General features: G+C 52.3%; 1 protein-coding gene across 1 annotated transcript; it reads left to right on the top strand.

Moving 5' to 3' along the window:
* The first annotated feature begins 8,613 nt into the window (after positions 1–8,613).
* RD3 (retinal degeneration 3, GUCY2D regulator) lies at positions 8,614–17,542 on the top strand. Its single transcript, XM_016166443.2, has 3 exons — positions 8,614–8,869; positions 14,957–15,442; positions 17,221–17,542. Exons 2-3 carry the CDS (start codon positions 15,147–15,149, stop codon positions 17,516–17,518), a joined length of 594 nt encoding a protein of 197 aa, XP_016021929.1. The 5' UTR covers positions 8,614–8,869; positions 14,957–15,146; the 3' UTR covers positions 17,519–17,542.
* Positions 17,543–23,648: the final 6,106 nt, after the last annotated feature.

Raw genomic sequence — 23,648 nt, 5'->3', positions numbered from 1 at the left:
TGGGCCCGCCCCAGCGGCTCGGCATTGTGCCTGAATTGGTGGCTTCAAAGGGCCAGTGCGGTTGGGTTTCTTGGTCAGGGAACCAAAATGTTGCAGATTTTGGCCCTTGGACTCAGAAGAACCAAGCAGCACTCAGCAAACTAAGAATTAAAAAAGGTTTGTTTATGCCGGCGGGCTCAGAGGAGTCCCTCCCCGGAGTCCGAGTCCCGAACAAAGGTGGGCAGGTAGGTTTATACATTCATCACTTCCGCATACCTGGTGATCTCCTGTTTCGCGCGCGCGGGAAAGGTAAGGTCCTGGGAACAAAGGAGGTTAGGAAAAGTTCCTCCAGGACGAGGTAGCCATCTTAGATTCCTTGACACTTCCCACATCGATTTGAACATTTTGAAAAGAGCCGTAGTCATTTTCTTCACCGAAGGTGTTAAGTTGATTCCACCATGGCACAAATGTTTTCTGTGCACTTGACCTCTCTGCCTCTGTGCACGAGCAAGCCCACCATGGTGGGGTCCACTGTTTCTCACCGGATGGGAAGGTAGAAGCAAGTGTTGTCACAATTACTATCTCGTGGCTGGATGAAGTCTGGGATACCGATGTGCCATAATTTGTAAGTGGCTGCTCCATTGTCGGATCGCTAAGTTGCTTCTAGTACGTGCTGGAGCCAGTTTTTGAATCTTAGTTTTTCAGTTCCTGTTTCCAGTTAGTTCTCCAGGGATTCCAGGCGTCCGGCATCCTTCACCAGGCGCCGAGCCCCCTGCCCCGGTGAGAAGGCTTGCAGCCCCTCTGCCCCTCCGGTTGGTGGGGTGGCTCTGTCCTTCCGTCTCCCCTTGCTGGTTGTTTGGCATGAGGCAGTTAAGCGCCTTTGGTTTATCTTCTGGGGAAAAGGCTCAAGGGCGTAGTTGAACAAAACACTGGGGAGCCTGCTGCTGCCTTCTGGCAGTTTCCAGCAGCCGGTGCAGGGTCTCACGGGACAGGCGCTCAGCTTCGGCTCCGCAGTCCCGCACCTCCTGATTTCATGCCCAGTTCCCACCCTTCCTGTCACTGGGGTCTCCCCTCGATTAGCCCACCAGGTGCATCTACTGTTTAGGAGACTGCTGAAATACCTGCTTTCCCAAAGAGCCTCCAGGATCCAAGAGTGAGTACCAGAGTTCTGCTCAACACAGGCGCCACCTCATCCTCCCCTCTAGATAAAAGCGCTTGTCACACACAGAAAACGAGATGTGTTTGATGTTCACGACAAGGGCTTAGCGTGTACGGGCCCAGAGGCTTCTGCCTGACACGTGATGCCTTCACGGTTTGGAAGGAAAGGGCGTAGATCATCACTCTGGCTTCGTTACTCGCTCGCTGTGCTGTCTGAGCGAGTTGCTTGCCCTTTCTGAACTCACTGTCTCAGCAGGTGTGGGAGTAAAAGGCATCCCGACTCCTTGCCGCTCTGGCATTCTGGGGTTCTCAGGAGGGCAGTGCAGGGGCAGGAGAGAGAGGTGTAGAGTATAGGAGAGGGAGTGGGAGCCGGCAGGCCAGGGGCTGCTCTCCGGGGCTTCGCTGGATCTCTGCAGCACCCCAGCCCATCAGCACACAGCCTTGCATCACTCCTCTGGCTGGAAGCCCCTGGGGGCACGGATGAGCCTGCTTTCCCCACCTCCACCCGTGGCACCAAGCCCTGGGGCTGGCACAAAGTAGGTGCGTAGTGCACCTTTGCTGGGGGAATGAACGTGGGCCGGGGTGTGCCCGGAGGGGTGGGCGTGGCAGATGACGATGGCACTGAGAGTTCCCTGTCAATTCCAGCCATTTATGATTCCATCAGAGAACGTCTTGGGGGTTGTGCAACGGCAAGGCCCCCACTCGGGCCTGTGGGAAGGGGCTGCGTTAGATCAGCCACGCTCTTGTCCTTGGCAGGTCTTCTCTATAAAAAGCTGCTGCAGGAGGAGACTCACTGCTGAAGAGGGAACCCCAAGGAGGACGGGGCCACTCGGGCCCCAACGCTGCGGCTCGCCTCTCAGCGTCAGTGAGCGTAGGAGCCCAGCCCTCAGGGAGGTGGCCGATGTGAGAGGTGGGTGGCCTGGCTATGTGGGGGAAGGGTGTCCAGGAGTGGCGAGGCAGGAGCCAGCAGGGCCCAGAGGCCAGAGAGGGGGTACCCTATGGTGGCTGGGGGAGAGGGGCTGAGAAGAGTCAGTGTCAAAGAGAAAATGGCATGGTTTGCAGCACAGGGTGCAGTGAGCACCCCCTCACTCTGCTTGTCTACAAAACCTTCGGTAAACTCTGGCTTAGGGAAAGACGCTTCTTCCGGAAGGCTGAGGAGGCGCTGAGCCTCGCGCTAAGAGTCACGAAGAGAAGAAGGAATCTGCATGCTAGGGTGGCAGACCCGGGTACCCATCCCGCCCCATGCTCTAAGGGCACGTCCCCCAGCGACTTGCCACACCGCCTTGTTGCTAGTCGCTCTTCCCAGACATCATTCTACTTGACACTTTGCTGGCATTTAACTTCACAGACGACCCCACAGTCTTGGGAGGTGACCCAGGAAACCAGAGTGAGGGAACAAGGAAACTGAGGCAGCAAGGAAGAAAACCAACGTGGGGGGCGCGATCAAGGCCACTGCTGAGGGCGACAGGGTTCGATTCCCTGGGGGCCTCCTGCGAATGGCAACAGCGTGCCTTCCAGAACTGTCCACCCAATGAACGGGGGTCTGGAGCATTTATCTTCTGGGTGCCACTTCCCTTTGGTGGAAAATTGTCCCCAGTGATACTAGCTGCCCCGCACTTGGGGGGGACACTGGCCCAGTGGGCTTCCTCAGCTTCAGGGACTGTGAGCTTGAGTTGGGATGTTGTCAATGAAAGGAAACCCTGAGCTTAAACAGAGCCGTCCTGGAAGTGGAAGAGAGAAAAGGGGATATAATAGGGGCGCTGGAGGCATCACAGGGCCGCGACCAGCCTTCCCGTCTCTCCAGGGTGGCTTTGCCCGACCTGCTGTTGACGGACACCAGCTGACTCTGCTTGATGTCCACTCCCTGTTCTGATGCTCACATACCACTTGTTTAACACAGTCTGGAATTTTTCCAGGGCCCCAGGTGCTGTCTGAACAGTAGGGAGATACGTTACCAAAGAGCGTGAACTGGTTCCCCCTTGTGTGGACTTCGGCGGGAATGCAGCCGAAGTAAGCCCAAGGCGTGAGGCTCTCCCGCTCTTGCTCGGCCTGTTCCTTCCCCGGCCCCGTGAGTCAGTCCCAGGTCCTCTCCTCTTCTGGTCCTGTGTGCTCGCCTGTGCCTTCAGCCGAACCCTTCCTCCTGCATGTGGAGCTGCTCACTGGACGTCTCCTCTCGGGGGCCACGAGGACTCCACCTCCACACGGCCGAAGCCATGTCCGCGTCCCCTCCAGGCTGCTCCCCCTCCAGATGCCACGTCTCACCGCCATCTGAGTCAGAATTCCCAAACAACTCCACCCTCTCCCTCACTCTCCACGCTTCCTGAGGCCTATATCGCCCGGACCGGAATGTCGATGCCAGTCTCCCAGATCACCCTCTAACTGCCCCCCACTTTGCCCACCTGTCTGGCAGGCGTGTGCTCTGACGTGTGGGCGGCCTCAGCACCTCACGGTGCACTCCTACCTTACGTCTGTTGTCTGTGGGTCGTACAGCCTGTGACAGTTCATCTCTCGGGGCTCTTTAGGGGGCAGGTCTGTGGCATTTGCATAACACAGGCACCAGGCTCCAGGTGCCCCAGCTGTCACGTTCTTTAAATCGTGCGCATGGCAAACACGCGTGATAAGCCCCCAACTTAAGATGATTCAGTTTGCGGATGGTGCAAAAGCGATATGCTCTCAGTAGAAACCGCACTTCAATTTCGATTTTCAATTTTGATTTGTTCCCAGGCTGGTGGTGTACGGTATGAGGCTCTCTCGTGATGCCGGGCGGTACAGCGGGCCACAGCTCCCAGTCACCACGCGACACCAGGGTAAGCAGGCAATGCTCTACCATGTGGTCACTGCGTACGTGATTTTGCCCAACTGTAGGTGAACGTAAGTGTTCTGGGAACGTTTAAGGAAGGCCGGACTAAGCTATGATGTTCAGTTAGGTGTGTTAGGTGTATTAGGTGTATTAAATGCGTTGTCAACGTACAATATTTTCAACTTACAATGGGTTTATTGGGACATACCCCATTGTACGTCAAGGAGCATCTGCATTTAGCATGTACTGGGTGGGACTTGGACCCCTTGCCCTTGGGAGCCCTTATTCTGCAAAATTGCTGAACCACGTTCTCAGGAGTCAGCAGGAAGCACAGGTGACCCTCATTATCTGCAGTGGTGTTCTAGAAGGTGCTGCAAACACTGAGTTGGCAAATACGGAACCATCGCTCCTAAGGGAAATACAGAATTAGCTTACTACAAGCCTCTGGTCATGACATTTTTGTCAACCGATCAATACCTAATCTTGTTTTCTGTGTGTTTCTGTTTAAAGACAATATATATATATTGTCAACTCATTAACACTGAGCTCACAGCCAACAGCCCTATAACTCATACTGGAACTAAGCTCACGTAACATGTATTTTCTCTGCAAGGCGCATCCCAGCCTTCTCGTGCTCAGGAACACTAGACAGCACTTCTGCGCTATGCTTAGCGGCATTTCAAACGGTGAAATCGCCAACAGAAAGCGCAAAGTGCAGAAAGCATGGCACTGAGTAAACCATGTGAAGGACACTTGTTTGTGGTCTGAGAGCTGAAACTTGTTCGACCTCAGCTGAGAAAGTGTTCTCCAGGCAAATCGAAGTTTGCATTGCTTTGTACGTGTCCAGAATGACTGTGAAAATGCCACGAGTGTTGATTTGGGGATTTCAAATAAATTTTAGCGGGCAGCCAAATTTTCAAATATGCGAGTAATCCATAAGAAGTAAGTTTCAGAGAGTGGAGAGGAGGGAGCAGCCGTTGAGACAAGAAAGTTCACTGAGGTTTTATAATTGGATCTAAACTTTGATAAATAAGAAAGACTCCCCCAGGCGGAGGGCATTTGGGGTGGAGTGCGCATCATGCACAAAGGCATGAGGCGATATTGGGTGAGGTAACTCATTTCTTTGGGATGAAGATGGAAAACCTGGGAGGGAACATGTCGGGAAGAGCTCTGATTTCCAGGAACCGAGGAAAGGGTTCCACATCCAGCCCTTCTCGCTAGTTAGGGTAGCGCCATTCACCCCAAATCTCAGTGGCTCGAGCCAACAAATTTCTGGCACATATTAGAATGTTACATGGTTGATCGGTGTGCATCTTTCCATGTGGTAATTTAGAGACAGAGGCTCCTTCAAAATTGTGGCTCCAGTCTCCTAGCTGGGGTCCCCAATCCCCAGGCTGCAGACGGGTACCAGTCCATGGCTTGTTAGGAACTGGGCCGCAGAGCAGGTGAGCAGCGAGTGAGCTGAGTGAAGCTTCATCTGTATCTGCAGCCGCTCCCCAGCGCCAGCATCACCGCCTCGGCTCCACCTCAGATCATCAGGCATTAGGTCCCCATAGGAGCACCGGTCCCTGGTGCCAAAAAGGTTGGGGACCGCTGCTCTAGGGCTTCAGAGTCAGTCCTTGCTGACCATCAGCGAGAGGGAACAGATGGAAGGTGGAGAGTTGCGAGGGAGACTTTTACGAGCCAGCCCTTGCAGTGGCGCACCTCCCTTTCACCCACAACCCGTTGTCACATGGCCCTGCTGAGCAGGGAGACAGGCTGGGCAATGAAGTCTCTGGCTGGACAGCTGCTTCCCAGAACAAAGTCTGCACTCTGGAAGAGGGGCATGACTTTTTGGTGAAGAGCTAGCCGTTTCTGCCACAGGCCCTCAGATCAGCCAGTGAAACCAATGGACAGAACCTAAAAGAAGTCAATGGTGAGGGAATTCTACGGATATGGGGCGCTGGGGTGCTGTCCAGCACAGAGCAGACACGGTCCATAAACACTTTGCAAATGACTGAATGAGGGATGCATTCTGTTCATAGTTCCCTTTATTTTAAAGTACATCTATATTTAAACAGAATAAGGCTGAACGGGGACCAGAGGGAAGAAGGAAACAGAGAAGGAACAGGGGCTTAAGCGAGCCAGCCGGGAGCAAGGATCTGATTTTTCCTGCAGTCAGACCCAATGCTTTCTCCACCTGAAAAAGGAAAAGCAGCCACAGGAGTGGAAGGACGGCTGCCCAGAGACACGAGACACGGAAAATGCAAGTCCGGTTTGTGCATCTGAAGATCATGCCACTTTAATTTCATCTCATTCAGGATTTGGGCTACACAACCGATCTGCAGGACTGAAAATCCAGTGCATAACTGAGTGGTTAGACAAGGTTTGGAACTGTCCCCACAGCGCGAAAGGAAGTCAGGGAGGCGGGAACGGGAACACCCCCGTATGCATAGCCTGACATCTGGGGTCAGGGCTCTTCGCCAAGGTCCCCACAGTTTTTAATCCAGCCCTGCAGTAAATAGCTTCATAATTCCACATCTGCAATTTATTAATCAGACGCCATCTGTGAGGCAATGTCACGGCCCCACTGGTGTTTCTGCATTCGAGCGCTTGCTGCATATTTACGCTTCAGCAACTTCCATTGATGCCAAACGAGAGAAAAACAACCATCACCTTCTCTCTCTAGTACAAATTCACACTCAGCATGGATAATCACAAAGCCTATGCAGGCCGAAGAATCAAAATAGATTAGCAGTGAACACAAACAGCAAGCCCTCTTGGAGTTACGGTGTCGAGGCAGCAGGCAGGGGAGGGAAGGAGCGTGGGGACGGCCCCCTCTCCTGGTCATAGGCATCACTAAAAAGCGCAGGGAAGGAGCCGGCTGGGTCTGGAGGGAGGAGGTAAAAACCTGGCCATCTGTGTGCATGTTCCCCAGAGTCACAGGTCAGGGTCTGAAGCTCGCATGTGGCCTGGGCACAGTGCTGTGATAAAAACCTTCCTTTTGACGGCTCAGAACATCGACCCCTGTGCTCTCATTTGCATTAACTGTGAATATGTTTGAGGGCAAGGGATTAAGACTAATGCATAGCAGAAAAGGGATGAGTTTTCCCATTCAAACAGAATGATCAGTAGTAGACCCAAGATTGCACAGCCTTTAGCTCTGAACTCTAATACTGTCCCTGTTCCCCACTCTCCTGCAAAACCACTGTCTCCTGCTTGTCCGACCCAGCCTCATGGCTTGGCTGGGACGTACGGAGAGGGGAGGAGAACGGGAGCATCACCCTCAGCCGGCTCCTAGCATCATGGCGCACAGAACAGTGCTCCAGACATACATGCTGCATGAAGGACTTGGTCGCCTTGAGCACCTTTCCCTAAGGGAGGGCAGAGCCATCTGGTCTGGCTGCTCCCTTACCCTGAGCATGGAAATGTCTTGGAATTTCTGCCCTTGGGGATGTGCCAGGATGGAGGTGGGACGCTCAGAGGTGAGGACCCCCAGTTACCTGCAGCAGGTTGCTCTGGATTTAGCTGGCCTTGGAGTGGAAGCCACTTGGGAACTGTGGGTCCAAGAAGGTCGGCTTCAGCTCCTCGAAATGCGTGAGTCTCTCATCCCCTAAGTGACCCTCCCAGTCTTCGGGACTGTTGTGCTGTGAACTGGTCGAGAGGAGTGTATGACCTCGCTTCTGACGTAAGACCCCTCCCTGCTTGAGAAGATGGCTGAGGAGGGAAGGCAGGTCCCCTAATGGAATTAGCCATAGAGCAAGCACAGAGCAGCGCATTACCCAGGATAAAAATCAGAACCATCACCTGGTACCTGGTACGGCGTCACCTGAGACCTATTAAAATGCAGCTCTGTGCTCAGTATGGAACCCCCAAGTCCCTCACAAGGCAGTATGCATCCATTTCATGCACCGAATGTCTCTCAGGTGCAAGCTGGCCCGTAGGTGGCCTTAGAACAGTCTGCAGGTGACAGAGTGTCCAGCGCACCGAGACAGGCTGAAGGCCCGGATGTGAGTGTGAGATGCCAGACGGCAACAGGAGGCTCCTGCCAGCCCCGCGTGTTACCTCGAGCGCCTCACAGTCATAATCACTGTTCGTGTTCCCTCTCCTCCCTGGATTACTTCTCAGGCCCACCCCTCTTCCAGAAAGTCCAGAGAACTCTCTGTACTTGAGCTTGCCTTGAGGGAAGGGGAGAATTTCGATTAGCAAAGAGGAGGAAAGGTAAGGATGTGTGAGGCAAGGGCGAAGATACATCTTTTCAGGCCATTGCCCTCAGTACCAAGGTCACCCCTCTCCTGGTGGAGGAAGGAGGCAGCAAGAGGAGACCCCTGGTGGGGACCATCCACGTTGCTGGAAACATCTGCCCACAGCAGGTCCACCCAGGGCTCCACAGGGGGCGCAGTGACCGTCTTGCTTCCCAGCCTGTCCGTGGCAGGGGAGGGAGGGGCAGGGAATGCCATCTGGCCTCTCTCCCGGCCCAGGTCTTCTCAGGTGTCTGCGTCAGGTCCGAAGGCTCCCTGTGCAGATCATACAGCTCCTGGCAAAAGAGGCTTAAGTGGGTCTCCAGGCAACCACAGATCAGGAGCTGGCCCGCCTCCAGTGCCTCAGACAAGCGTGGTTCCAGCCTCCTGGGACACACACACACACACACACACACACACACACACACACACACACGGCTGGATCGCTCCTCTGGTCCATGTTGTTTTCTCTCAGCACAACTTCTCAGAGACAGAAAGAGAGGGAAAACCGTGAGGCCACAGCCAGCAGCAGAAAAGAGGGTGCAGCCTGGGACGTAGTCTTCCCCCCCCACCCCCGGACCCCCAGGCGTGCCTGCTGAACTTTCGGCTTCCCCCTGGAAAGGTCCAGACGCTCTCTTTTCCCAGCCCGGGAAGCAGAAAGCAGGACCCTCACCGGACCTTTCACCTCAGCAGGCTGACCTCAGAAAGCCAGGTAAGAGGGGCGTCTCCCAGGAGACAGTGGCTTCAGTACCTGGATTGCAACGGTACCTTTAGAAGTTAGGGCGGAGGCCACTCCAGCTTGCCGCTGGAGGGGTGGCTCAGGCTCAGGGCTGTGGCAGGCTGGAGACCGCCTATTGAGCAGCTTGAGTCCCTTGCGCAGATGGCCACAGGGAGGCCCCGTCAGCCCTCAGCTGCTCCCCAAGAGTCCGTGGACTCTCCAGTATCTGCGGGCTGTGGCCTGTCTTTGCTTTATAAAGCAAGGGAAGCCATAGGAAGCCATAGCTATTGTCCCCTCTGGAACCAGACCTTGTCTGGGAGGACCCAGCCCCAGCATTTTCTCTTCTGCTTTTGTGGAGAAGACATGGGCAGGGGGAGAGAGGCGACTCCCAAATCAGACGTTCTCTCGCGGACAGAGGGCTGTGACTTGAGTGCCTACGAAGCCTGAGGTGCAGAATCAGGCTCTCGGGACACAGCAGTGACTAGGACACATGGGGGGGGGGGAGGTGTGGGCCTCAGTCCCCCAGCCACAGAGCTGCCTGCGAGTCCCCCTAACAGGCCCAGGCGAGCGGGCCTGGACAGAGCGGTGTGAGCTGGCCTCCAGGGAGAGGGACCCTGAGCTGCGACCGTGGGATCAGGGTGGTTTCTCGGGGGGTGGTCAGCCCCATCCAGCTATGGCCAGTCGGACCTGAGCACTTGCTCCCTCCTGGTTGCATCTCTGCCTCAGAATGAGAAGAACTGACTGTCATTCATTCATTCGTTCATTTATTCATTCAGGAACCACTTACCAAGTGCCTGCTGCACACCAGGCAGATTCGACAGAGCTTACTTTTGTCCTCACAAAGCTCACAGCTGAGTAGGGACAGAGAAAAACAATCAAAAAAGTGAGAAACATCTTTGTTACGGATGTCGTGGTGATAGGCCCCGGGGCCAGGCACCGGCAGGCACACAGTTCTACCTCAGTGGGGGCCGTGGGGGTGTTGCAGAGAATTCCTGATGCTGGAGGTGGGTCCTAAAGGATGAGCAGGTGTTTGTCAGGGGGGCAGAGGCTCACAGGTCAGGCTCAGTCACACCTGGCTTGGTGGATTACTTTTATTATTTTTCTCTGATGCAAAACTAAAATAAGGTCAATTGGCAATCTGTGAAGTTGGCCTTGGACTTTGTCCAAAACAGGGCTGGGAGGAAGGTCAGTCAGAAGGCGGAGCATCTACCCTCTGCACCTCTGCCCAGACTCCGGCGCCAGCCTCAGCAGAGCCACCCTGCCTGCTGGGTGAAGCAGTGGGTGTCCTGAGACAGCTGGCACAGGTGCCCACAGGTCCTGGGGTGTGCAGGGCCGTCCTTTGCCCTGGCCCGCAGCTGCCCAGCTCAGCTACTAGAGCCCAACGTCAGAGGTGGAGCCTGGGCGGGGCTCCCTTTGTGCGAAGAAAACAGCCTCCTAGTGGGGACCCAGCCATCCTTCCCTGGCTGGCTGGGGGCTGGTGGCCTCTACTTACCAGAGGCAGGTAAACCTCTCAGGCCTCCTGCAGGGAGAGTCAGAGCCTTGCTTCCAACTCCAAGGGCACAACCTGCATTGTTCCCACCACTGAGATGTCCCTGGTCCCCCTCCCACTGCTCACCCTGGACCACTCCTCTTACCCTTGAGGCATGGGGGTGGTTTTTCTAGGGTATCTAAGTATCTAACGAGCCACAGCTGGTGGAAGCTTCTCCCAGAGAGCCCTGGGAAAGACTGCATCCTCCGGGATGTTCAAAAATAGGCTGAAGGCAAGGCTCAGAGAGAGTAGGGGTGGAAGAGGTAGTGCAGGGGAGAGGTAGGGGGAGGGGGAGAGCAGAGAAGGAAAGAGAAAGGGCTTGGGCGAATGAATCCAAAGGGCGGAGATAGAACAAACGAGGGCTTTCCTGCAGGTGCGGGTCAACTGAGGCTCAGCCCCTGAGCTTTTCCTTCATGGGGGATGGGGGAGCTCAGCTCCCCCAGAAGTTGGGGTTGGGGCAAGGCCAGGGGTTGAGCTTGCACCAAGCCGGGGGACCTTTACTTTTTGTGTCATCACCCCCTTTAAAAGCCCGTGGACACATTCTCAGCGAAATGTCTGTACAGAAAATTAAGTTCATAGGATTACAAAAGAGACCAGCTATATTGAAATGCAAGCATTGACCTATTTTTTTAAAAAGTTTGAGATATAGTTAATATATGTGCCTTTCTATCAACATGTAAAATAATAAAATCTAGTGGTAGGTCTACCAAATACCCTGGTTTCATAGTAGCGATGAGCTCAGGCGATATTTTAGGAGTAACATGGTTACAGCGCTATGAAAATACCCGTGACCCCTGCTGGAGACAAAGTCACAGGCGCAACCGGCTGCGCTGTGGTCTGGGGCCCGCGTTCTTGACTGGCGGAAATACTGCATCTCAGTCAAAGTTGGTGGAAATAGAGATGGGTCTTTTTTTCCAATCCGAGTTCATAAATCTCTAAATCCTCCCTGTGGGCCCCAGGGCAAGAATCTCTGTACTGAGGGACAGATAGTCACAGACCAGGATGAACCAACTTCTTGCACCTACAGGAACATGACCTTATTTGATCTCCAGAGTAACCACGGTAACTTGAAGTAGGCACCCTTATTACTCCATCTTACAGATGGGGAAACTGAGGCTAGGAGATTGAAGGCGACTTGGACACGGGCAGCTATGGCAGGGAGGAATTGAAATCCGATTTTCTCTGCTGAAGCCTGCAGTCCCCCAACACCAGCCTCGTCTACACTGGCGATCAACCTAGAGACCGTTTATTGTATGGTCCCTGCCCAGTCACAGCTGTGTCCCTCCAGATGGAGGGACCGCACCACTGGGCATGCCCCTCAGCAGGGTCGAGACTGCCTGTCTATGTGTTTCAGTCCCTCTCGCAGACGTAGGCTCCCTGAGGGAGCCCAGCAACGAGCACCGGGCTGAGGGAGCCACAGCAACGGGCGCCGAGCACCCTCCCACCTGTGTCTGCTGAGTCATGAGCCAGTCAGAACTCGGGCCTGGCCCTTTAGTCTTCAGACCCTGGCCCGGCCCAGCACAGGCCGCTGTTTGTTCCCTCGACACGCACAACCAGCTGTGAGAAATGCCACAGCACTATCAACGGGTAAAATGTGGACTGTGGGCGGGGCCGAAGAACAAGGCAAGCCCACCAGGAAGGGGGAATTGGGAAGGCTTCCTGCAAACAGTGAGTTTTGAGCTAGATTTTTTCCAACTTTTAAATTATGACTATGCTCGAATACGCAGAAAAGCTGGAAGAATAGTGCAATCAATCCCGTAAGTTGCCCCTAGATAAAACAATTGTTAATATTTTGCTGTATTTGCCCTATTTGTGTGTGTGCATGTGCACATATGTGTAAACATTTTCTGAAGGATTTGAATATAAGACATTGCAGACATCATAACACTTTAGCCAGGAACACTGCAGCATTACCTCTTAAGATGGAGCTATTTGTCAATATTCCCCTATAATCAACTATAATGCCATTTTTTAAACCTAAGAAAATCAACATTTTTTAACCTTTAGCTCATACTCAAATTTCCTCAAATGTCCTAATTTTTTAAAAACAAGTATTCAGTCAATGTCCACGCATTGAGGGCAGATCGTAGGTGCTGCTGACTGAATGGGAAGCAGGCATTCCTCATGGGGAAGTTCCAGAGTCGCCATGGTGCTTGCTGCCAAGGCCCAGCAGTGAGCAGGAGTGTGAGGGGTCTTGAAGGCTACACTGGGGAGCTGAGCTCTGCCACAGGGGCTAATCCAGAGAGAGGGGGCACAGAATCCCAATTGTGCAGAGCACCCAGTGACCACTTTTGCTGTTGAATCTCTGGGCATCTTTATCAGACCACACCTGCCATCACCCTGTTCCCCAGATGCTCGGTCACAACTCAGACTCACACTGGGGCTCAGCTGGGGCAGGCGCTGGGGAGGCCCTGGAATAAGCCAGCCTCCTCAGGCATCTATCTGGCCAGCCCTCCTCTCTCCCTCCATCTCCCCCTCCCTCCTTTGCCCTTAAGAACTTAATCAGACATCCTGGAGAGCCTCCTGGGGGAACAGGTGGCACCAGAGACAGAAATAGCCCCGCAGAAACCCTGTCTCTGCGGAAGCCTCCAGCTCTGGTGAGTGTCGGAGGTGAGGAGAGTGGGGAACCGGGGAGCGAAAATTCAGAACGTGCCCCTGCCCTCATGAGACCCCCCCACCTGGGCCAGAGAAGCTAAAAGCCCAGCAAACCCAGGACCCAGGTGGGATTACCCAGCTCCTGTCATCTGACGTGGGCCGAGCACCTGTCTCTAGAGGCCAGCTTAGGGCAGGGGCAGGAGAGTTGACTCTTGGGAAGAGGGTTGCTGGCCCTGGGCTGCACTCGGGCTTTCTTCTGGCCGAGTGCCGCCTGTGGTGAGGAGTCTGGGGCATTAAGGAGACATGCCCACCCTGATGTCACTTCTCCTCTAGATCAGGCCTTACGTACCGAGATCCAGAACTCCCTGCCTCGGCAGGCACCCACCCACTTCCGGAGCCTGAGCAGGCCTCCTCCACAGGCCCAGTCTCCCAAGGGTGAGCGACATCACCAGTGAGAACAGCCCTAAGTCTGAGGGGGCAAAGAAGTGGCTGTCGGTAGGGGTGTGGAAGGGCCTTGGAAATGAAGGCTGGGCTGTCCACACATGTTTGCAAGGCCCCCATGGCATGAGAAGGGGAGGGGGACAGACAGGGCTGGGAGCTGGCTCCAGCCACGCCACCGTGAGGAATTGGTTCGAGTCTCCATGGTTAAGGAGACATGTTGCCTTGTGCCACTCCAGAAAGCTCCTGCTACCCCATGATAATTTTCCCAGTTGTGTCTGATTCTTCAGCATTAACAGTTTATTTCTCCGGGGTAAGCATCGTGGGTGCAGGGTGGTGGGAGGCCCGCCTCAACACGTGTGTGTGCTCAGGAGGCGCGCCATGTCTCACGCCACGTTGTTGAGACTGAGTTCGTTGAATCTCCTTTCGCTGCATCAGGAGAGTCTGGGCAGGGAGAGGGCCATGGGCGTATGCAAGGGGGCGTGCCCTGGAAGGAAGAGGCACGGCAAAGGTGGGGGGCACCTCGAAGACCCACGTCAGGTTTTAGCCCAGGGATGGTACTTACCATCACTACTGTCAGAGGCACAAACCCACTTCTGACGAGGAGCGGGCATGCCTGAGATGGCAGCTCATTCGCCCATCCGCCCATCCATCCATCCATCCATCCATCCATTCATCCATCCATCCATTCGTTCATTAGTCAGTCAGTCATTCACCGCGCCCGTATTTAGCAGGACCCTGTGGGAATCTGCTGCTGAGTTAGGTCCCTCCTGTCACACCTGATGCTCCTCCCACACGTCTCACCTTGTAGCACGTCTGGGTCCTCCATCTGGGACACCACCTCCATTAATCTATGCGTCTGAAGCCTGCACTCGCCACCCTTCAGCCTGCTCTCGTCCACGAAGCCTTCAGTGGCTCTTTTCATCATCTAGAGTCATTCCTTCCCTCCCCCCGTCAATGTGAACTTTACGCATCACCCGTCATGATTATCTGTTCCCCCTGGTGTGACGGTGTTTACTCACCGCGCCCCGTGCATGCTGGAGAACAGGCCTCCTGAGGTGCTTTCCCATTTGTGACCCTCCGCAGATGTGTCTGCAGTGCTCCATTAATGCTTCTGAACGAATAAATGAGGAATAAACGAATGAACGAATTGTGGGTAGGTTGTGTCTTTTGCAGGGTGATGCCAGCCCCATACAACTGTAAGCTTCCTTTGGCAGCAGGCCGGGGGCTTTTAGAAACGTAGGGCGTTTCCCTGTTAGCTGACATGGGACGTAGGCATCTGTTCTGTATGTCCGCATTTTCCTCCCCTTTACACCACAGGGCTAAGACCGTGCTCAGCCACACGCAGCGTGCGTCTTTCTTTATTTGACATTAGTAGGAATTCAGAAGATAGCTTCTCCGGGCACAATCATTTGGGTGCTTTAGCGGTTGTTAGAACCACAAGAGCATCTTACTTTTATGTGGTGCATCCCAAGTTTATGCACAACTGGTTCTCACAACAACCCCATCTTGTCTTCCAGAATGAGAAATGATTGCTCAGAGAGGTTAAGCGACTTACTTGAGGCCGCCCAGCTCTGAGGACGGAGCAGGACTTCTCACTCGGGGGGCCCAGCTCTTCTCCCGCTCCCTGGTTCTGCCTATCCTGATTGACAGAAGAGCCCGAGGAAGACACACGCACTCTGCGCTGTCTCAGCAGGGCCTGGGGGCGCCATGTCCCTCATCCCGTGGCTCCGGTGGACCGAGGCCTCCCCACGGCTGTCGTCCCGCAGCCCAGCTGAGATGGTGCTGGAGACGCTCATGATGGAGCTGGTGGGGCAGATGCGAGAGGCCGAGAGGCAGCGGCGGGACCGCAGCAATGCGGTCAGGAAGATCTGCACCGGGGTGGACTACAGCTGGCTGGCCAGCACGCCCCGGCCCACCTACGACCTCAGCCCTGGTGAGCGGCTGCAGCTGGAGGACGTCTGTGCCAAGATCCACCCTTCCTACTGTGGGCCGGCCATCCTCAGGTAGCTCCTGGCCCTGGCACAGGGCCCCGCGGTTGGGCTGCAGGCTCCAGGGAGGGTGGCTGCAGTGGCGGGACCCGAGGTTGCCAGGACTGGAGCCAGGGGTCCTGGAAGACCTGGTCGTCTGTCAGAAGGAACGAGGCAGGAGGAGGAATCTGAACGAGGCCATGGTGCACCAGGCCGGGTGGGGGGCGCAGAGGAGGGAGCGGGCGGCTCCCGGAGGCACACGAGTTGAGGGAGGAGAGCACCCCTGGCCTTTGAGCTTTCCGATCTCCGAGTCCAGATTGTTATTATCCTGGATCCTAATGCAGCTAGCTTTCTCCTTCATCAGTTCATCTTCTATGCTACCTTCTTAGAGAGGTTTTCCCAGATAACAATTATCTGATTTCACATTAGCTTGCCTAACAGATGCGTGTGTGTGTGTGTGTGTGTGTGTGTGTGTGTGTGTGTGAAGGGTTCAGAGCCCTGGGACACTGAACATTAAAAGCCCAGGGACAATGATATTCTCGAACGTAAACATAACCTTGCTAAAGCTGTGGCCCACGCGGTCCACTCCCAGCGGGACCCACGCTGATGTCAGAAGCGTAGCCCAACAACTAGAAATGGCTTCACTCAAAGATAACACTAGTTCTTCATCCGCGTTTCTCAAAATACTAGTAAAGAAATACAGATCCATAGTTAAACACCTGAAAACCCCTTGTAGCCTCCCCAAATCTTCCTTCACGCATCTCTATATCTATTTTACCCTTTTTCTTTGAAATGCTCCTTAAAAACGCCTCCTCCTCTGGTCCTAGCCACGCTCCTTTGGATTGAGTAGTCTTCTTCTCCTCGGTCCCTCTTTCCTCCTCCAGGCTGAGACTCTTACCCTCCCCCATTTCTCTCATTCTGTACGGTGGAAATCCCCCTGCCCCCCACAAATGTATCTAGTTCCAGGGAACCCTGGAGACAGGGGTGGGGTGAGTCATGCGTGTGTGGATGAAAGAATCCAGGCTGGCAAACCACGCTCCAGAAATGGCGGGCAGGCTGGGGACACACATATGGTAATGATTGTCCTGTCACATTTTCTGCCTCATGTCACTGTGGAGAAGTTTGAGAAGTCCTGACTCTCCGTATGGTGGGAGGACTCAGTGTAGTAAATGGACTTGCTAACAACTGCTTATTCTCAAGCTCTAGCAGAGGCATTTGAGGCAGAGGAACCAGCTTGGGAGAGCTCACAGGGAGCCAGGAGCCAGGAGAACCCGGGGCCATGGCGACCACATGTGACCTTCCCAGCTGGAGCGCAGACAGTGGGAGCAGCAGGAGACCAGGAGTACATGGCCACACAGCTCACCCTCGCCCAGAAGGTGGCGGGGACTAAGGAAGGAATATCACAGGGCAGTGACTGAATCATATACACATTTCAGAGCGACACTCAGGCCAGTGGGTAGAGAAGAGCGGGCGAGGGTTAGCCAGACCACCTCACAGCAGTGGGCTCCCTCACTGCGCCTGCATGAATAATCCCAGGTAAGCGCCAGCATCAGGCACATGTTCGCTTATTAAACCTCACGAAAAGGTGGCTGTGATCCCAGTTCACAGATGAGGAAGCCGAGGCTCATAGAGGCAGAGCTGGAATTTGAACTCAAGACGGGCTGAAGCAATAGGAAGGTGGAGGGCTCCCGATTCGCTTCAGGTGAGGCGGGGGAGTGGAGGACATGGACACCGACATCGGAGGGTGCACGCAGAAGCCTCAGAGGTGGGCCACCGGCCATCCAGGTGACCGCCCTCTCGTCCTGCGCTCGCAGGTTCCGGCAGCTGATGGCCGAGCAGGAGCCGGAGGTGCACGAGGTGTCGCGGCTCTTCCGCTCGGTGCTGCAGGAAGTCCTGGAGAGGATGAAGCAGGAGCAGGAGGCCCACAAACTGACCCGCCAGTGGAGCCTGCGGCCTCGCGGCAGCCTGGCGCTCACCACCTTCAAGACGCGCGCTCGCATCTTCCCCTTCGCCAGCGACATCCGGACCATCTCTGAGGACGTGGAGCGGGGCACTCAGCCGCCGCCCCGGACCTGGAGCATGCCCGAGTTCCGGGCGCTCAAAGAGGACTGACCCGCCTTCCCCTGCCCAGGGGCAGAGCTACCTGCGGGAGGTCATGAAAGGACTGACATCCCCCGGTCCTGGAACCTCCCCACCTGCCCCTGACGAGGGGGCCAAATCGGGCCTCATCCCCAGACACTCCTGAAAGATGGGGCCACCCCTCCCTGCCCACACTCTCTCACTGGCCACAAGGCCCAGAGTCAGCGCTGGGAGCTGCTGCGAGGCGGCGGGGGCGCTGCCTCCCCTGCGCCCACCGACCAGAACGGCCCCTTCCTGCCCCGCAGAGATTCAGGGTCTTGGTAGATAGAAAGCAGCCCATCCCCAACCCCGCTTCTGCCCGGAGGGGGAAGAATCGCTCTGCCTTTTTGCCAAGACCTGAGTTCTCACCCCTACTTCAGGGTTGTCACATTCACCCCATCTCCTGGGTAAAAGATGAGGGACCTGTTGGGTGGTGGCCATTCTCTGCTGGTGACGGGCTGGTCCCACCACTGCAGGTGGGTCACGGCCTCATGAGCGAGCAGAGCTGGAAGGGACCACAGAGAGGGCCAGGGCCATGCTCCTGACTAGTGAATAAGGAAACAGGCTCAGAGAGGGCCAGGCTCCTTCCGCCTTAAACTGCACTCAGCTACCCACGGGCAGTGAAGGCATTCCCGTGTACACAGTCTCTGTCCCTGAGTCCTCGAGTCTTGGGCTGTGATGGGATAGGTCCAAGGGCTTTGGATGCACCTGCCTGTCTCTGACCCATCTCTTACCTTGACCCACCTCTTACCTTGGCATTGGCATGGGGTCTAAGCTCCTCTTCAAGAAAGGTCACTGGGTGTGGAGGTAGGATGTCATCACCACCCCCCACAAGGTCACCTGGGAGGCAGCTGGTCTACAGCAGCTCCTTCCAGAGACTAACCTTCAAGGCCTTCCAACTCGCTTCTCTGAGGAGCTGAGGTCTCTGATTCCGGGGTCCCTTTCCTTGGCTTTCCCCAAGGAAAGTGATGCCCAAAGCCCTCACACTTAGAGGCACCTGAGTGAAATGTTCTAGAAGAACCTCCCTACAGGCTCACAGTCCTTCTATTTCTAACACAGACCTTGATGATGGCCATGTGGCTTCTCCAAGTGTGGATCACCTGTGGTGACTCTGGAAGGCCAGGTGACCTCCTTACACACTCCAGGCTGCAGGAGGGGGTGGGGGATGGGTGAGGAAAGTGTCTGCCCCCAACTACCTGTGCACACGCAGAAAATGCAAGTGGATCTTAATATTAATGTAAATAAAATACCAGGAGCAGATAAGTCAGCAAGGGAAGAGTCTATACATTCCATGAGGAAGCTCGGTGGAAAAATATTTTTAATGATCTGATTTTGGGTTATTTTCACTCAAATCTAGACAGAGAATCAGGATAGTAGAAAACCTCTCATCAATCACTGTCAAGATCAAATCAATTGGCTTATTCGAATAATTGGTAAAAGTTGAGAATGACTTCGATAAAAAATATATACCTTAAATATCTTATGTTAAGACAATAAAAAGTTCATTCATTGCCAAACTTTTAATGAAGGTCCAAACTTATTTTTCCTGTGATATGCATGCGTTGTCTGACGGGAGTTCTCCACTGAAGTTTTATTTGCTTGTGCGTACTTTCATCATAACAACAGTGACTGGCATAAACAATTTTTTGAACAAACAAGTGATCCTTGGTAAACAGACAATTCAGTTGGTAGGGGTGGAAGTGTCAGGGGCGAGTTGGAAAAGGGTCTATTAGCCGTGAGCTTTCTGGGTGCTCCGGATGTGGGCTGGTGTGTGCCAGGGTCAACCTTGGTGGGGAGGGGGCGTGTTTGGAGGAGGTCAGCGAAGGGAATGTCTACTGTTTCCCTTCTTATTCTCCCCAAAGAAAAGGAAGACCCGAGACTCCCAATGCCATGGTTTTCTGTTTGTTCATTTGTTTGTTTGTTTGTTTGTTTGTTTTTAAGTTGAAGTAACTGGCTGCCTGCCCATGAAAGCCTCCCCTGCCCACCTTGGTCAAGGCAGACAGAACCCGCCAGCCTCAGACGCTGGTTGTCCCACTGCAGTTTATCTCAACTGGTGGCACTCGAACCTGTGAGAAGCTGCCCCCCTGGATTCAGGTTGTTAAAGAGAATAATGACGTCTGCCTCGATTTCTAGCTTAAAAACTCAATAACGAATAAGAGAAGAAAACAGTTTTGAGGCTCCTTGTGAGTGTGCGATAGCAGCTAACGGCGGTGGGAAGAGACGGGTTGAGCTTGCACCTACCTGAAGGGCCTTCTGTTTGCACGCGGCTCAACGCCACTAGCCACTAGAGGGAGCCAGTGGAGGTCAGATCACTCAGAGGGTGCATTTTATTTCACTTCTTTTAAACTTGTGAATATTTTCAAACAGAAAAATAGAGGGAAAAGTGTAAGGATCCCCCATATCATTATCACCAGGGTTTAATAGTTATTAACATTTGTCATATTTGTTTTACCCATTGTTTTGTGTGAAATTATTTAAAATATCTCAGTCATCATGACATTTCACCCTGAATATGTCAGTATGCACTGCAAATAAGGAGATTTTCTTGTATCACTACAATGCAATACTATCACTATCAACAAAGTAACAGTAATTCCTCAATATCATCTAATATTCAGTCCGTATTCAAATTTCTCTATTCCCGACAAATGATTTTTGCAGTTTATTCCTTAATGACCACACAAATAATATAATTCTGCAAATTAGTATAAGGATGCTCTGTACTGAAATCCTTGTTAGGTTCTCTATTGTAATATTAATAATAATATTAATATAACATATTAACATATTATTAAAATTCTTTAATAGCATCCAAAATTCTCTAATATCTTAAATGTTCAAAATAATGTTAAAAATAAATACTGACAATATATCTAATTTGACTTTTCATTTGATTAAAATATTCTCCACATTCATGTGTTTTATTTTCTGTACCCTGTTTGCAAACAGCCACCTAAAACCTTCTTTTTCCTGCCACTTAGAAACAAAACACTAAAATTTATCAAAATAACTTGGGGGAAATCTTAAGAATTCTAATAAATAGTAGGTAGTGAAAATTATGTCTTTTTTTGATGCTATCATTCAACATGTAGTGAAATCTCAGTCTGTCTTAATATTCATATGGCTTCCTACCAAAACGTGATATGTTATTTCAAAATTTATTCATCAACAAATCATTTTTAGAGTTATTTTAAATTAACACCTTGCATCATTTGTTAAATGGGGAAATTGGCAGCTGTCTCTTTTTGTGGATATTATTACATTTTGCATGAAATTAGCATATTACATTTAGTAAGGTGCTAATCTAAAAGTAAAAACATTGACAAAAAATTGTGACTATCATTTTCCAGGGAAAAATTTAAAAATGATTTTTTTCAAGCTTCTAAGTGTGCCCAAGAGTTTTTATGTTACTGAGAAAGGCATTCACAGGCCAACAGAGGTTGCAGCGTTTCCAGTGTGCTTGACCGCGTTGCATTCCAGGTTCGAAGTCCCTTGCTGGAACAAATGCAAGTTCTCTAGCCCAGTCTCCCTGCCCAACTAGGATCTGGCGCAGAGAGAATTCCATTCCAGGAACAAGCTGTTCCTTCCATTGTGAGCCGAGTCCTGAGGCTAAGGGCATAGAAGCTGCTTCCGGTAGCTCCTCTGGGCTGTGGGGCCCTGCTCAGCTCTCACTAAGTGTCCAGGCTCCAAAACACAGGGTGAGGGGGATATCATTGAGGTCAGCCTCTCTTTAGTAGAAAAGAAATCGAGTCACTAGGAAAAGCTGCTCCAAAGCACAAAAGAAATGGGAAAAATACATCTTTTTATCCAAACAATCCAGTGCAACAAGATTGCTACAAATAGAAGTGGCTTTGTCATCAAGAAAATTCTTTTTATTAACATCTGAATGGTCTTTTACAGTCTACAAAATGCTTTCTCACCCACATCATCTCCTTTGATCTTGACCCTGAGGTGAGGTGCATTTCGTTTTGTCTCAGGTTACAACAAGCAAGTACCCCGGCTGGACTTGGAAGCCAGGGCTCTTTCCACAGGCCACACTGCTTCTCAGAGTTGTAAAACTCTCTGTGCTCTCGGATGCTCACCACCCAAAAAAAGTCCTCATTACTGGACTTATCACACAGTGTTGTACATGTACCCAGTTTTCTGTTCTCTGCTGCCTCCTTCCCAGCCATTCCCCTGCTTCCGATTGTTTGTGAGATCCCTAAGTGCAGGAACCAGGTCTATGATCTCTGGGTCTCTACCTTCTAGGCACACAGTAGGTACTTTACAAATAAGCTGAAGGAATGGGTGCCCGTGGACACCAGCTTGGAGCAAGACGAGACACTTAGCATTTTGACCTTCCTATAAACAGGTTCTTCGTGGAGAGAGGTGATATGACTCTAGAAATAGTGTACTTTCCCTGTATTCAGACCTAGACTGACTCTGGTCAGGGCAGGTAGTCGTAAGTGCTTAAATTAATTCTTTCTGGGACACAGAAGGTGACACACAAACCAATGACCAGAAACATTCCCCTCAGGGAAGCTGCAGAGTGCCACACAACCCAATCGACGCCATCAGGGTACAGAGACAGGAGCGAGTGTGTGATTCCCCCTCTCTGGGGAGATCTTGATTTTGTCTGAAGGCCAGGGCTGGGTGGTGCGCTGAGGTGGTGGGGCACAGCTGGGGCCCTCGATGACTCTTGCTCTTCAGAGCAGACATTCATCCTGAAACTGAGAGCAGGGGATTAGGTGATAGCTTGCGTGTGCCTCATTTTATGCAAAGAGATTTTGTAGAATCTGTATTTTTGAAAGGAATGGTTCTTTGCCTGACAAAATGGTGCCCCATGAAATTCCTTAAACTGTAAGTACTGAAAATAAGACTTAGTTTACAAAGAACACAAACTTTTGGGGAACATGTCTCTTGTCAAAAGACATGTACACCTCTAGGGAGATTTCTAGAATCCTGGAAATCAGAACAAACCTCCAGATCTCTCAGCCTGGCCCTACCCTGGCCCCGACTCCTGCCTTCAGGCAAGACTCATTCAATCAACACATATTAACATCCACTGTATACAGAGCTCCACACCAAAACTCATAAGTACACTGTAGATTTATTATAATTGCAAAATTGGAGGGTTTACCCATTTGGGGTAAGAGGTTAGAGATATGCTATAGTATTAAATCAGTTTTAGTTGTTGATAAGAGAAACACAGAGCTGGCAGAAGCACCAGAGGGTATCTGTGACCCCTAGAGCAGGCTTCATGGGTGCATGACCTGTGTGTCACACAGGGGCCCGTGCTCAGAAAGGCCTCATACTTGGTTTAAGGCTACACTATTACCATCTCGAAATTCTTAACTTTTTAACAAGGAGCTCCAAATTTAATTTTGCATTTATGTAGTTGCAAATTACGTAGCCAATCGTGATGGCACTTGTAACTGGCAAGTCCGGGGCCGTTACTTGCCAGAGCCAGCCGGCTAAAGTCGATCAGTACCTGAAAGAGGGGGGTGATGTCTAAGAAAAAAGAAGAAGATAGGAAAGCGCTTCGGGAGGGCATACAGTCACTGCTGCAGTGCAGTTTATTTAGCACAGCCTTTATATAAGTTTTTGGATACAATAGGAGAGTACGAAAGCAAAGTACAGAGTACAATGGCAAAGCACAATGTACATTACCATAGGAATGCTGACATTTACATAAGTTCCTAAATATCCTTCCCTCAGGGTATGAACATCCTTTTCTGGGCTGTGAAACATTCCACTATCTTAAGAGGATTTCTTTAGGAGGCAAACCTCCCCTCCAGGTTCAGACGTTTAACTCCACACCCTGCTTCCTAGAACCTTTGTTTAAGCAGTCTCAGCAGCAGCAGCTGCTTCCTGGCTATCAGCTACGTGACTTCTTAGCTTTCTCTTAATGGCTCCCAACAGTTACTGGTCAAAAAAGTTCATTTATACAGTAGAATGTACCGTCTCCTTCTCCCCTTCTCCTCCCCTTCCTTCTCCTCTCTCTCCTTTTTCTCCTCTTCCCCTCCTAATCTCCCCTCCTCTTTCTTCTTCTTTTCTCTCTCTCCCCCCCACCCTCCACCTCCTGGCTCTGCCTCTCACTGTGTGATCTTTACTTGTCTTCCCCATGGTCATACTCTCTCTCTGC

Source organism: Rousettus aegyptiacus, unplaced genomic scaffold (genome assembly GCF_014176215.1).
Source record: "Rousettus aegyptiacus isolate mRouAeg1 unplaced genomic scaffold, mRouAeg1.p scaffold_m13_p_17, whole genome shotgun sequence".
Taxonomy (NCBI): Eukaryota; Metazoa; Chordata; class Mammalia; order Chiroptera; family Pteropodidae; genus Rousettus; species Rousettus aegyptiacus.
Note: the sequence above shows the minus strand (reverse complement) of the source record. Positions and strands in the feature narration are given on the sequence as shown.

Bases quoted from the DNA above. Each gene is read 5' to 3' on its own strand.
- RD3 (XM_016166443.2), top strand. From the start codon at position 15,147: ATGTCCCTCATCCCGTGGCTCCGGTGGACCGAGGCCTCCCCACGGCTG. The intron at 15,443-17,220 runs GTAGCTCCTGGC...CTGCGCTCGCAG, and splicing joins TGTGGGCCGGCCATCCTCAG to GTTCCGGCAGCTGATGGCCG.